General features: G+C 40.8%; 1 protein-coding gene across 2 annotated transcripts in view; it reads left to right on the top strand.

Moving 5' to 3' along the window:
- The window catches only part of SPOCD1 (SPOC domain containing 1), a 1145204-nt gene that overhangs the window by 981701 nt on the left and 150732 nt on the right, over positions 1–12771 (top strand). For both annotated transcript variants that reach the window (XM_086958641.1, XM_086958642.1), the window contains exon 13: positions 3041–3130. In XM_086958641.1, the coding sequence (XP_086814767.1) occupies positions 3041–3130 (90 nt within the window). The remainder of the gene's footprint in view (positions 1–3040; positions 3131–12771) is intronic.

Below are 12771 nucleotides of genomic sequence, written 5' to 3'. Positions count from 1 at the left end.
AAAATGCTCTGGCGAGGTGGGAGCAAAGATAATATTCCCTGCAAGCTCTGGTGCAGATAGGGAACTTGCTGTGTTCTCGGGGTTGGCTTCCTGGGACACACAGTTGCGAGCATGTCCCCTATTTTGTGCAATTTTGTACTGGTGATTGGGATCCCCTGCACCTAATAAGCCTCAGAGTGGGAAGCAATGGGACCCTCGCCTTTTAATCTGGATTTCAGCCTAGGAGATGGGGTGCTAGTGACCTAATAAGGCTCAGGGTGAGAAGGAGTGCAGCACCCTCCCCATTTCATATGGAATTCAGCCCCAGGGGGTTGGGCTCCCCGGGGCCTAGTAAGGCTTGGAGATCGGGCCGCACTCCACTAATTTTTACATCAGCCCTGAGGGATGGAGTCCCAGGGGCCTTGTAAAGGTTTGGGGAGGGGGCTGCACACCCCTCCCCCCCATTGGAATATTTACCCAAGCCCTGATCAACCTAAGGGTGAGGGGGTTTAAATACTATCACAGGAGCCTATGGTTTTTTTTAATGCTTTTTTTAAAGGACACAGAACTGAGTCTGAAGTCCTAAAATGGATGCCCTCACATGGTTGTTGATGTGGTGGTAGCCAATCAGATCGTTCCATGAAATCTTTTGGCTCTGCGGATCTTTCGTGGCATGAATATAAAATAATCTAAACCGCTAGTTACTCAAAACTGTTGAATGGATTTTCACAATATCACAAAAAGCACTTTTTGCTGAACCTTTATCTACCTTTTTGCTGAATTTGGCATAAATCCATTCTGCTGTTTGGGCTGTAGTGTTGTCTAAAATTCCTATAGAAAATGGAATGTGTAACACACAATATGGACACCCATCCCTTCTTCTCTACCGTCTCTCCGTTTGATGGATTACCCCAAACCTTTCAATGCATACATTAGTCAAAAAGTAGTACTTGTAAAAAAAGTTTCATGAAAATTTGCCAACTGGCGCCTTAGTTATTAGCGAACCAAAAATGCATTTCATATCTAAACATGGCCCTAACTATAACTACTCAGTGGAGAGCACCAATATGATATAATATATTATATGTGTGTATATATATGTGTGTATATATATATATATATATATATATATATATATATATATATATATATATATATATATATATATATATATATATATCTCCAATCATGAGTTTGCTCCTTCCAAAGCCCTGGGCCCATAGAAAGGTGGTGCACTGTGCCAGTGAAGCCAGCCAGTCAAGTAATTCACCAAAAGATCCAAGGAAGCGCGCACACAGGATGGTCACAATGCAGTGCAAGGTTTATTAAATCTCGTTGTATTTGTTGTAGATGATGCGTTGTATATGTATTGCATGGTGTTTGACAGCATGAGAGTCACCTACAACCCCTATTGGCACGAGTAGCAGTTTCTCACGTCCAGATCAAGTCTAACTCAATGAGGAATAAAAAAAAGTGAGGAATCTCTGGTTAAGTAGAGCGTTCACCAGTAAGAGCTTTACAGTAGGCAAGCAACTTGTTTGTCTGCACAAGGAACAACTTTTTGTTTTAGTTCAATGCAGCACTGTCTCCCTTTTTTGCATGCAGACTGGGCACTGTGATGAGCGAATATTTGCTTTCCGAACCACTTGGTCTCTTCAAGTGAGCTAAGTGGGATTGTTTATAAGACACTAGTGAGACTGTGAGAGATGCAGTACTTGGCATCATTGGTGAGTGGAAGTTGCAGTGATGGAAGAGTGAGATTCTTTGTGAGAGATGAGTGAGATTCCCTGGGAGATATATGAGTAAGATTCATTCCTTTGAGGCAAATGAGATTCTTTGTTTGTGTTCCTCTTTGTGGGTAAGTTGGAAGCCCTGAGTGAAATGATTGACTAGCTGTGTAGTCATTGCAACTCTTGTGAAAACTGGAGGGCTTTCTGTTTTAGGTTAGGAGGGCTAACTCTGAGACATTGGGCCCTAATATGGTGCTGATCAGAAAGCCTAATACCTGCGGTTGGAGACGTTCAGACTGACATCATAGGTTTAACTTTCGACCGCCACATTACAATGCGGGCGGTCGAAAGTGAAACCGGCTGGATTCCGATAGGCTCATGGAGCCGGTCGGTCAGCTGGAGGCCTCACTGTAATCCCAAAGGACATTGTTTCTGCCTTTGGGATTACGATGTTGGTTTCTGACAGAGTTTCCATGTTGAGATTATCGACATGTAAAGCCTGTCGGAAACTGACTTTAGGTGCCCCTCGCAGGTCCTCCATTCATCCTCAGCCTCTGGTCGTGGGCCGAGGTAGCACCTATGGGGCCCCTGGTAATCCCTGCACCGCGTGGCAAGCACCTTCAGGTGCCTGCCACTCGGTGCATGGATTAACAGAAACTGCCATTTCTGTATGGGAGCTTGTGCTGCAGTCGGTTTACGGCTGCAGCACAAGCTCCAATACAAAAATACACATGGTGCGGTCGCATTGTAATAGCGGTGTCGAGACCGCCGACCGGAGGTTGGTCGGTCCCTAGACTGCAATGTCCTCCTGACTTTGTAATCAGGCCCTAAGATGTTAGTTGAGGTTGGTAGGACAAGCTCTGTGAGGTGCGAGCAACTCTCTATGAGAATTGAAGTTTGTTTTCAGAAATGATTATGATATACTGAAAGACAAGAGGAATGGAATTGGCTGGGAGAAGTTAGTTGAATTCTCTGTGAATTCAGTGTGACACATGGAGTAATGATTGCATTTGCAGTAAATGGAAGGGACGTTCAGAGATGAGTCTGACACAGCGATGATATATATTCACTGCGAGATGAGAGTGAAATTTCCCTGTAAGATATGAATGTGACATTGTCCGTGATTTCAATTTGCTGTTAGAGCTGAGTGGAATTATCTTGTAGGGTTTAGAGTGACGCGGTACAATCATTTATGCTCTCTGCGAGAAGTGAATGGAGTTGGCTGTGGGAAGTTAAATAGACATACTGATAAATGGTTTGAATTTGCTGTGAGAGGTAAATGTAGTTGTCTGTGAGATTACCCAGTTGGCTTTCACCTTTGTTATTTTCAGGCTTTACCAGAAGTGATAGAGGCTCAGAGTTGTATTTTGCCAGAGGCTGTGTGGGAGTATGTGGACAAGATCTGGCCTGCTGAATCAAAGGTAGGTCAGATCCAGTTTTGAAGTAATGCAACATTTTCTCATAGCTTTTTTATCCTCTATAATAATTGTACTCCAGTATCAATTATTCACACCCTCCAACATGAAAACATTAATCACCAACACTCATTCACCTACCATGACAAACAATGAAATCCTGTTTTACAAATCCCAATTTCTTAACCCCCTTGTTTGTCTTGAATTGCTTTATTGTCAATTGTTTCAGATTTCAGGATTTTCCCATTTACCCTATAATCTAACATCAGTTTATATGAACCGAGTTCTCAGGACCAATCCCACTACCATAGTGAGTGGGGCTAAGCATTCAGTTTGTGCCTATACTTACCAAATTGAAATCTGTCTCTTTTATTGAATATCAGTTGTTATTTGGATGTTCTACTGCAGTAATCCTTGTGTTGAGTTAATTAGAGATTATATTTACAGTGTGGTGTTACATCTGGAGTACTTTACTTCAGAGGTAAGTCGGTAACTGTTACTTCTGACCATATTTAGCCCAGAGGTACCAAAGCGTTTTAAAGGTTCAAGGATGGGTAGTCTATAGGGTGGCAAGGAGTTATTGTTCTTTGGTGAATGTAGTATAGTTTAGTGAAGTAAGGAGTTTTTAGAGCTCATTGATGGGTAACGTGTAGGGGTAGTAAAGAGTTTTTAGGGCTCTGGGATGGGTAGTGGTTACGGGTAGGAGAGAGTATTTAGATTCACGGGGTGGATTGTGTTTTGAGACAGTCAGAAGTTTGCGAAAAGGGATGGGTTTTTAAATTGCCATTATATTAAATAAAAATAAGGAATTTAATTAAAAGTATTATTAATGTTAGTTTTAAATTAACAATATTATCAGTCATTTAAAAAAATAGCAAAGAAAATATTCAAAATTAAATATACTGTTACATTATTAGTATTTTAGAATATATTTAGTAGTACTTTATTAAATAACATTATTAAACACGTAATTAAATTGAAAAATATTTATACATTTTTATACATTTAAATGAATATAGATCTATAATGTTTGTAATTTTTAAATTGCGTGTAATGTACCTTGTCACTCATGCCTGGGCCCTAAAAACTGCTTAGTTCCCAACCATGAGCCATACAAGTCCTTACTACCATATGCAGAACCCTTCCCTTAATCTCCAACTCTCCTTACTATCCGTATACAGCACCATCCCTGAACCCTAAAAGCTCCTTGCTTACCAGAATACACTACCCATTCCTGAACCATTAAAACCTCTAGCCATCTTTAAACTCTAAAACCCCCGTACAGCGCCGAAAAAACATTATCTAAAAACCATATTCCCATATGATAAAATATATTGTAAATAAGTAAATAAACATCTTAATAAATATCACTGTAATGTTTATTTCTATTTATATTAACCTCTTTAAATTAAAATATTCGAAATGAAATTACTTTTAACTTAAAAAATAATGTATTTAAAGTTAGTGGCAATTTTGAGTCAGCATCCGATTAGAGTGGGTTCCAGCAAAGCCAGGTATCACTAAATCCACTAATTCCATGTAACTGATGCGGCCAGTAGAAAAAAAAAAACAGACACTGGCACTCAAGGCAAAGTGCTGATGCTCCATTTATTTACATTCCATCAGTTTGACATTGGGTCCAACACGTCACGGCTGTAAACAAGTCTTACTCATGTAAGACTTGCCATTCCCAGTTCCTTGCACAATACAAACAGTGTCTTATAATAAAAAAAATAAATAGAGACAAAATTCCTAGAGCCTGATTATGAGTTTGGCGGTCCTCCTGTAGGAACGCCATTGTTTCACCCACAGGAGGACCGCCAAGCCCATGGTGCACCTGCCTGCCGGATTCCAGTTAGAATCCAGGGCAGGCTGACGGTGTAGCGGTGGTCTCACTGCAGCAGCATGCTTTGGCTGAGGATTACAGCCGACAGTCATGCTGCCGCCATGGGACCGCTCCCACGTTGTGTGCTCTGTGTGGCATCCCCCATGTCGTGCATGCCAAAAAGTGCACGCACGAGCATGGACTTGTGGGGGGTACATCTTGTGCCCTCTGCACCCACCGCCAAGGGCAGATTTGCCCAGGAGCCCTGTAGGGGGCCCCTTTCCCTACCTTTCTGGTGGAAAGGTAGGACATAATTTTCTCAGCTGTGCCAGTACCAGCACATCTGCAATTTTGGCCTCTAATCCGCTCCACCACAGGATCCTGGGTGGTGGTGGTGGCAGCGGTCCTGTGATGCTCTGACTGCCACACTCCTAATAGAGAGTGCGGACCTGCAGGGGTGGCGGTGGTCGTAAACCGTTCACGAGTACGGCTGTCCCAGAACCGCTGTGATCAAGTTGCATGACTATCATATTGGTGATAGACAATAATGCTAATTATTTTCTATTGAAAAAAAAGAGTTTAGATGACAATTTTCCCTTCATTTAAGGATTTAAAAATTAGAGACTGTAAAAATCTTCACATTGATCGGAATTCATTATTATAGAAATGGAAGAAATACTATCACACTTATGCATACTTTTTCATTTTGCAGCAATTAACCTTCATGTGATCTGCTGATATTGATTGTAACATTAATGCTTAAGTTGCAGTAGGACAGGATGATTACAGCGTTTAGCAAATACAGCCACACTGGGCAGTATTCTACCTTGCAGATGTTATCATAGAAATCAAAAAATACTATTGTTTATAAACAAGCACCCTTTTTGCGGTAAAAAGGATAGCTACATTTCCAAACAATGCATTAATGTACTTCGTATGATAAGAATTTACCACAAAAGTCACAGCAAAAGGGGCATATTCTAATTACATATTTGATCTATAGACTGTCCCGCATAGCAATATAATTGTTTGAGTAAAGAAAAACCAAAAACAGGGCCTTTCTTCCCCTAGGATGAACAGCCCTAGATAGTATCAGTGTGTGCTCTTCCTGATCTAAAGAGATACATCTGAAAAGTTAAGACACGAAGGAGTTTTTACATTCTTGAAAAAAAAAGGCAAGTTGAAAAAAGGAACAGATAACATTAGTTAAAGGAGGGGATTTAGCCAAGATGTACATATATGTCATCCATTTTTAGGACAGATTGTCCCTCATATTAAATATTATGATATATCTTGATTCCATACTTCTCAGAGAAAATCACTGTTTCATTAACCGAATATTAATCTATCTTTGGAAAATTATTTAAGATCCTTTTGTTTGCCTTCTATCTGAGGCACGAAGGTTTCTTGAAATCAGATAAACCACAACATTATTAATGATTCCTTGATGCAAGATCCTCTTGTGCATCTGCAGAGTGATACTTCCTATGTAGTATTTGTTACATGAAACAAACAAAAAGGTGATGGGAGGAGTGTTTGCAATTAGTCTAACTACTGGGTCAGGATAGCATTCTAGCCCATCATTCCTTTACTCATCATGTCAGTCTTGACCCTGCTCCAAAAGGAACAGTCTAGCCCAAACTGCCAGGCCTGCTCCTCCCTGACCCAGAACACAAACAACCCAAGATTGGTTTTGTTCTAATTGGGGATCTTCAGTTGGGTGTAGCTTGGTTCCTGTGGCACAGTGAAAACAGGAGCCACGTCTGAGCATGCCAGTACCACTTAGGACAATACATCAAACACACAAAAGATGAGGGGAAGAATGCTTGCAATTTGTTACATGGACCTTATAACACATTTATTGTATAATCACGTTTACATTTTATATGCTTTCTGATCTTAAAAGTGTCCTTTCCATTTTTAGACGTATTTAATGGGGTTTTATTTAGACCATGTTTACATATTTTGCATTTTGAACAGCAGAAAAAGCCCAGTTTTCTCAACCATGAATCCTCTTGGATTTCTTCTTTGAATTCACTCTTTACCAACCTATCTTTAATTAATTTAACTTTTTGAAGGTCATGGAGGGTCTGTTTGGTAATTTCTACAACATGGAAATCTTTCATATATTTGCATGCTTGAATCGTTCCGCATCACCAGACTGGGATTCTCCTGTGTGTGTGTGTGTGTATATATAAATAACAGCAGAGAGTATTAAAATGTCCATAGGCTTCAACAACAGTGTTTGTTTAGTAGCACATCCACCTCATTCTAAACAATCTAAACTACTGATATATAAGTAGCCTCATCTCCAGCAGCCACAGTACTGTGAGTTATTTTTAGGGAAATTTGCTTTTTTCAGGTCCAGGGACACAGTTCACTCTCCTGTTAACTGTCACTATGTCGAACAGAGAGAAAAATTGACTCTTCAAATCCTGTTCCTCTTGTGGCTAGAATACTTACACAGACAATACACATAGATGTTTATTTTTTTTGTTTGCCTTTATCCTACTCACAAGGTTTCACACTATGACTTATAAAACTTTATTTTAAAGGCTCTAAAAGACATAAAGAGGGGGTTGGCTCTATATTTGTTGAAGAAATAATACTTCCCTCCTGCAAAGGGGGATGCCTCTTCCTTAGAGAAAATTTCAGTGAAGTGTCCTGCCAAGCACTTCCACGAAGGCAGCTCTGAAAAGGAGACTCGTTCACTTTCTTAAATTTGGCTTATTTGGGACAGCTCTTGCTCCACCGCCTCACAACATAAACTTTAAGCTGGAAAACACTCCAGAAAAGCAGATTCTCTAAACTGGGCAAAAATGTAATTCACAAAATGGCCATCTTGCTAATGAAAAGAAAAAAATTAACAGGAAACTCTTAAGAAAACTTCAAAAAGACCTCATGTCAATAATACCATTGACGGCAGCACCATGTATGTCTCCCCTACTGCCATTGACAGTTCTGGTGGCTTTGACGACGATGTTGGAGTCGAACCAGTTGACGACTTCAACAACAGCATTATCAACAACGATGTCAACAGCAATATCAGCAGCAACATCCCCAGCAATGATGATGAGTACATCAACAATGCAGTTGACGCAGAACTGTTGACATTAACACATTGGACGTCGACAACAGTATTTACTGCACCTGTGTTTTAACCTTTAAGGGTAACAAATCTTTATTCTCTACCTTCCCAAATTCTTGGAAACAAAGGAAGAGGATGTCAGCAACCCAGCATCAGACACAGCATACAGTCTATCATAATTGGGTGTACGCTATATACTGGATTTATTCAGAATAGAATGGGCGAGGAGGAGCTTTACCATGAAAATGGATACCAGCAATATTAGGATCCTCATAATCCATGCTCCCACATACCTCCTCAATACAGTAGAGAGCCAGAGGTGATCCAAGTGCCTCTGATTATGTCTACTTTACAACACATCATGGAAACTTTCCAAAGATTACTTCACAACGTTCTGCGGGTAAAACTCTATCTGCTGTACCAATCCCACCTTCATCTGACCCCTTGCCATCCCCTCACTTACCTGCACACCCACCGCTTCCTCCAACTTCAAGGGAGCCATATTCCTGGCCACTTAATAGATGTCTTGTCGCTCCAACTTCTGAGGACATGGAGGATGACAAAGATAGTGATAATTCTATGTATTTGGCTATAGATAAGGAGGAAGGGGAACTTCCACAAGGAGATAACAGATTCACTAATGAAGAAAATTACTTTAGCAATCCAAAGATAGATAATAACCTGTCCAATCCACTGGATTTGACAATTTCAGAAAGAGGAATCAGTTGAATATTGAATAAAATGTAATAACAGACATGCACACAGCAAAAGTTGTTTTGAGGTGGATGGGGTACTTCTAATGTGCAAAAGGATTACCTCACAGTGGATCGCATTGTACTTAAGGAACGGACACGTTTTTTTGTAAAATTTGGGGCTTAGGAAACGACAATTCTTGGTTTGTGTAATTTTGCATATTTGTTTTGTGAATGTATATTATGTATATGTGTTTTATGGTTCTGTTCAAAGTTGATACATAAAATTATTCAAATAAATTGTGGTTATGACCTGGAATAAGCGTGGGATGTGACCTGATTGAATTATATGTGCATTTGATGGGACATTGCACCAATATATAGGAGTAATTGAATGTACCCTGTTTTGAATGTTTAGTATGTTTGTTCCTCTACATTACTCTTTTTGGTTTTCATATTTACAGCCAGATGGTGGAGGATTACTTGGGCAAACCCCATGTATATTTGGTACAATCCACTGGATTCATCAGGTGATATATCCCGTTTTCACTCCTTAATGAAAGCATCTGCCAAAAAGCTCAACCTGCAAATGACATCAGTAGAACAACGTCTCCTTTATTACTTTAAGGAACAATAACTAAAATCTTTATAATCCATATCAATCCTGGATTTTCTCAGGTCCAAAGGGCTACATCTAATGAAAATACCTGCTACCAATCCTGTGGTGATACCACATCAGCATGTCACACTGACCATCTAAAGCTGGACTCACTGATAACATTGGCTGTTCAGAGGAGGTCTTAGAACATCATTTCACCTTTCTCTGATCCTCCAGACAGGAATAACAGAGCTATTGATCATCTGGGTCGAAGAATTAGTTCAATAGCAGCAGCTTCTATTTAAGTGGCTAAAACTCGGGTAATGTTGGGATGTTATGACTGCCAAATGTGGCATTACATTGCACCATTACTCATCCTCATCCCTTAGAATAACAAAGAGGCTGCTAAAGCTATCCTCAAGGAGGAGGAATTTACTTCAGCAGCCGTCTTTGATGCAACAGTGGACGCCTTAAATGCAGGCTTTTGCCAGCTTGCAAGGGGAGCTGTTTTAAAAAGAAACGGTTAGTGAAGATCCACAGCCTTTCGAATTCAGGTTCAGACAAAATTCCTGCATTTGCCTATCAAGGACCTCACCCTGTTTATAAAATATGTGGGTGAAGCTCTTCAAGGTTTCAAAATGGACACAGTCATGGCAAACGCACTAGGGCCTAGATGTAGGTAATTTTATTTTACCACTTCTTAAATACTGAATTTTACTGATTCGGTATTTAAGAAGTGGTAAAATAGAGGGGGGGATGTAGGTATTACAGAATCGGTAAATACCAAAGCGTTGAGATTCGGTATTTACAGATTCTGTAAATACCGATTCGGTAATGCCCATTGATTCCTATGGGCATTGAAGCCCATAGGAATCAATGGGCATTACTGAATCGGTATTTACCGATTCGGTAAATACCGATTCAGCAAGGGTGCAGGGGGTGTCACTTTGACACCCTTTAGCACTCCAAATACAGGCATGTGTGCCATGTGGCACACAGACATGCCCTAAGGGCATGTCTTTCTGTCACATGGCATAAGTGTGTATGCACACATGTGCATGCACACCTGGATTCGGTATTTTACCACCCAATTGGATTCGGTGGTAAAATATTGATTCTGAAAGGCCTTTAGTCCCACCTACATCTAGAAGTTACCGAATCAGTAAAAATACCGATTCAGTATTTTACCGAATCGGTAAATTTACTGATTCGGTAAATTTACAGATTCAGTAAAATTGGCCCCCTACATCCCAAAAACCCATTTACCGGTCGGTAACGGCCGAAATCGTCCGTTACCGGCCGGTAAAGGGCCATCTACATCTGGCCCCAAGTCTTTTACAGTACCGTAGATATGGTTCATCCATTTTTTCATGGTTCATATAGATCCAAGCACACAGGAGAGGGTCCAAATAGTATGGCGGTCCTCAAAGACAACTGAGCTAGGATCTGGGATACATCTCCAACCAAAATCAAAGGGAGGGATATGGAAGTTAATATGGGGGAAAGAGGATTTCCTCCCAATCACACTCCAACAAGAACCAATAAGTTCTTGACTCACCACCTTTACCCCTCATTTCATCGCAAAGTGGGTAGAAAAGTTTCCCTTTATGCCCCCGCATGGGAGTCCATAACATCGGACACATGGGTGAGATAGCTTATCTGCAAAGGTCATACATTAGAATTTATCCAAAGAACCCCTGTCTTTCCACCTAAGAAGGAACATAATCTCCATCTGAGACAGGAGATTCTCCTCCTAAAGTAAGCAAGGAAAAAGGTCTTCAAATCCCAAAGAAACCATGGATTTTACTACAGATTCATTTTGATAAGAAAGATGGGACAATGGAGACCAATGCTTGCCGTCAGACAACTGAACCAAGTATCTAAAAAAAATCCGTCCTGATGATTACACTTCACAAAGTCCGCCTGAATATCTAGAAAGGAGACTACATGGCGTCCTAGGGTCTTCGGCTCACAGATTTCCATAGAACCATCCACCGAAAGCACAGAAAATATCTCTGTTTTTCTGTGGCAGAGCAACATTACCAATACAAGGCGCTCCATTTCAGACTCAGATTTTCAGCAAGTGCTTTTCACCAGTAGCTGCCTTCCTTTTTTTTTTTTTATTCAGCTAAATAGTGCATTACATTACAAAGCATTTAAGTGTATCATAACAACCAACCACATAATTTTTAGTATGAATTTACATTCTTAAAGAGTAGACTAACAGAGACAGAGGGCTAGAGTTACAGACAAAAGAAATTAGGGAGCTCCAACAGTGCACCCGGCAGTGAAGCTCTTAGGCAGTACAGTGAACCAAGTCAGTAAATCAATTGTTCTGCCACTGAACAAAAGGTGCCCAAATTCGCAGCCCCCTCTCCCGCCTCCTCTTGCCTCCCTGCATAAACACTGCAGATTCTAGATTGTGCAGGGCAATTATCCTGGCTCTCCAGTTTACAAAAGTAGGAGGAGCTGGGCTGATCCACTCAGATGTGATGCGTAAACGCATTACTGACATTGCTATAAATATTAGAGCTGAGGTGTGACTAGGTCTATGGTCCGCCGTATTTGATTCACAACCCGATATTACCACTTCAGGGGATAGGACCACTGATATTTTAAGGCTGAGGTTAATAAATGTTTGGACTTCTTGAATAAATACATAGAGTTTAGGGCAGCTGAAAAACATGTATGTCGCTAGCAGCGGCTAAGCCACATCTAGGACAGCTATGCCCACCATTCCCCCCCATTTGGAGATTTTAGCCAGGGTATAATAAAGGTCCATTGCAGCTATGAATGATTGAGAGCGAAGGCTCCCACATGTTAAAACCAAGTTAGCTAACTCTAGTGACTGCGTAATGTCTGTTCCTGACTGTCCCAATTTGTTATCCCATTTAGCATTTTGAAGGGAGAGGTCATCCGGCAGGCCTAGGAGAAGGTTTTGATAAATGAGCCCAATTTTTGCATTTTTCAAAATCAACTCTATGAGTGGGTTTTTAACAAAGAAAATTGGATTCCTGATCAGAAGTCGCTTTCAGACTCAGATTTTTACCAAGTGCTTTTCACCAGTAGCTGCCTTCCTCAGGGTAACAAAGGATTGTTTTACTTGAATGACTGTCTCGTCAAAGCTTTATCAAAAGAGGAGGCAAAGGCTTCTTTGACAGCCTGTATCAAGCTCTTTGAGAACTTGGGTCTCACGCTGAACAAGTAGAAATCATCTTTAGAGCCCCACATGTAAACTCATTTCCTGGGACACTCACTTTCGGAAGGGCTTTTCCATCTCCAGAAAGCAAAAGAACTACAAGCAGTTTGTCTGTCAGTGCAAGCCCCTGTCAGACCTACTGTCATCCTGTATAGGCCTCTTCCTGTTTTTTCAGGCTTCTGATGAGACCAGCCAGCAAGATCTGAACAAAGAGTTGACCGCTCATGGGACTAAATTGTCCACGA

This window comes from Lissotriton vulgaris, chromosome 2_1 (assembly GCF_964263255.1).
Source record: "Lissotriton vulgaris chromosome 2_1, aLisVul1.2, whole genome shotgun sequence".
Taxonomy (NCBI): domain Eukaryota; kingdom Metazoa; phylum Chordata; class Amphibia; order Caudata; family Salamandridae; genus Lissotriton; species Lissotriton vulgaris.
This window is presented reverse-complemented; position numbering and strand designations above follow the sequence as displayed.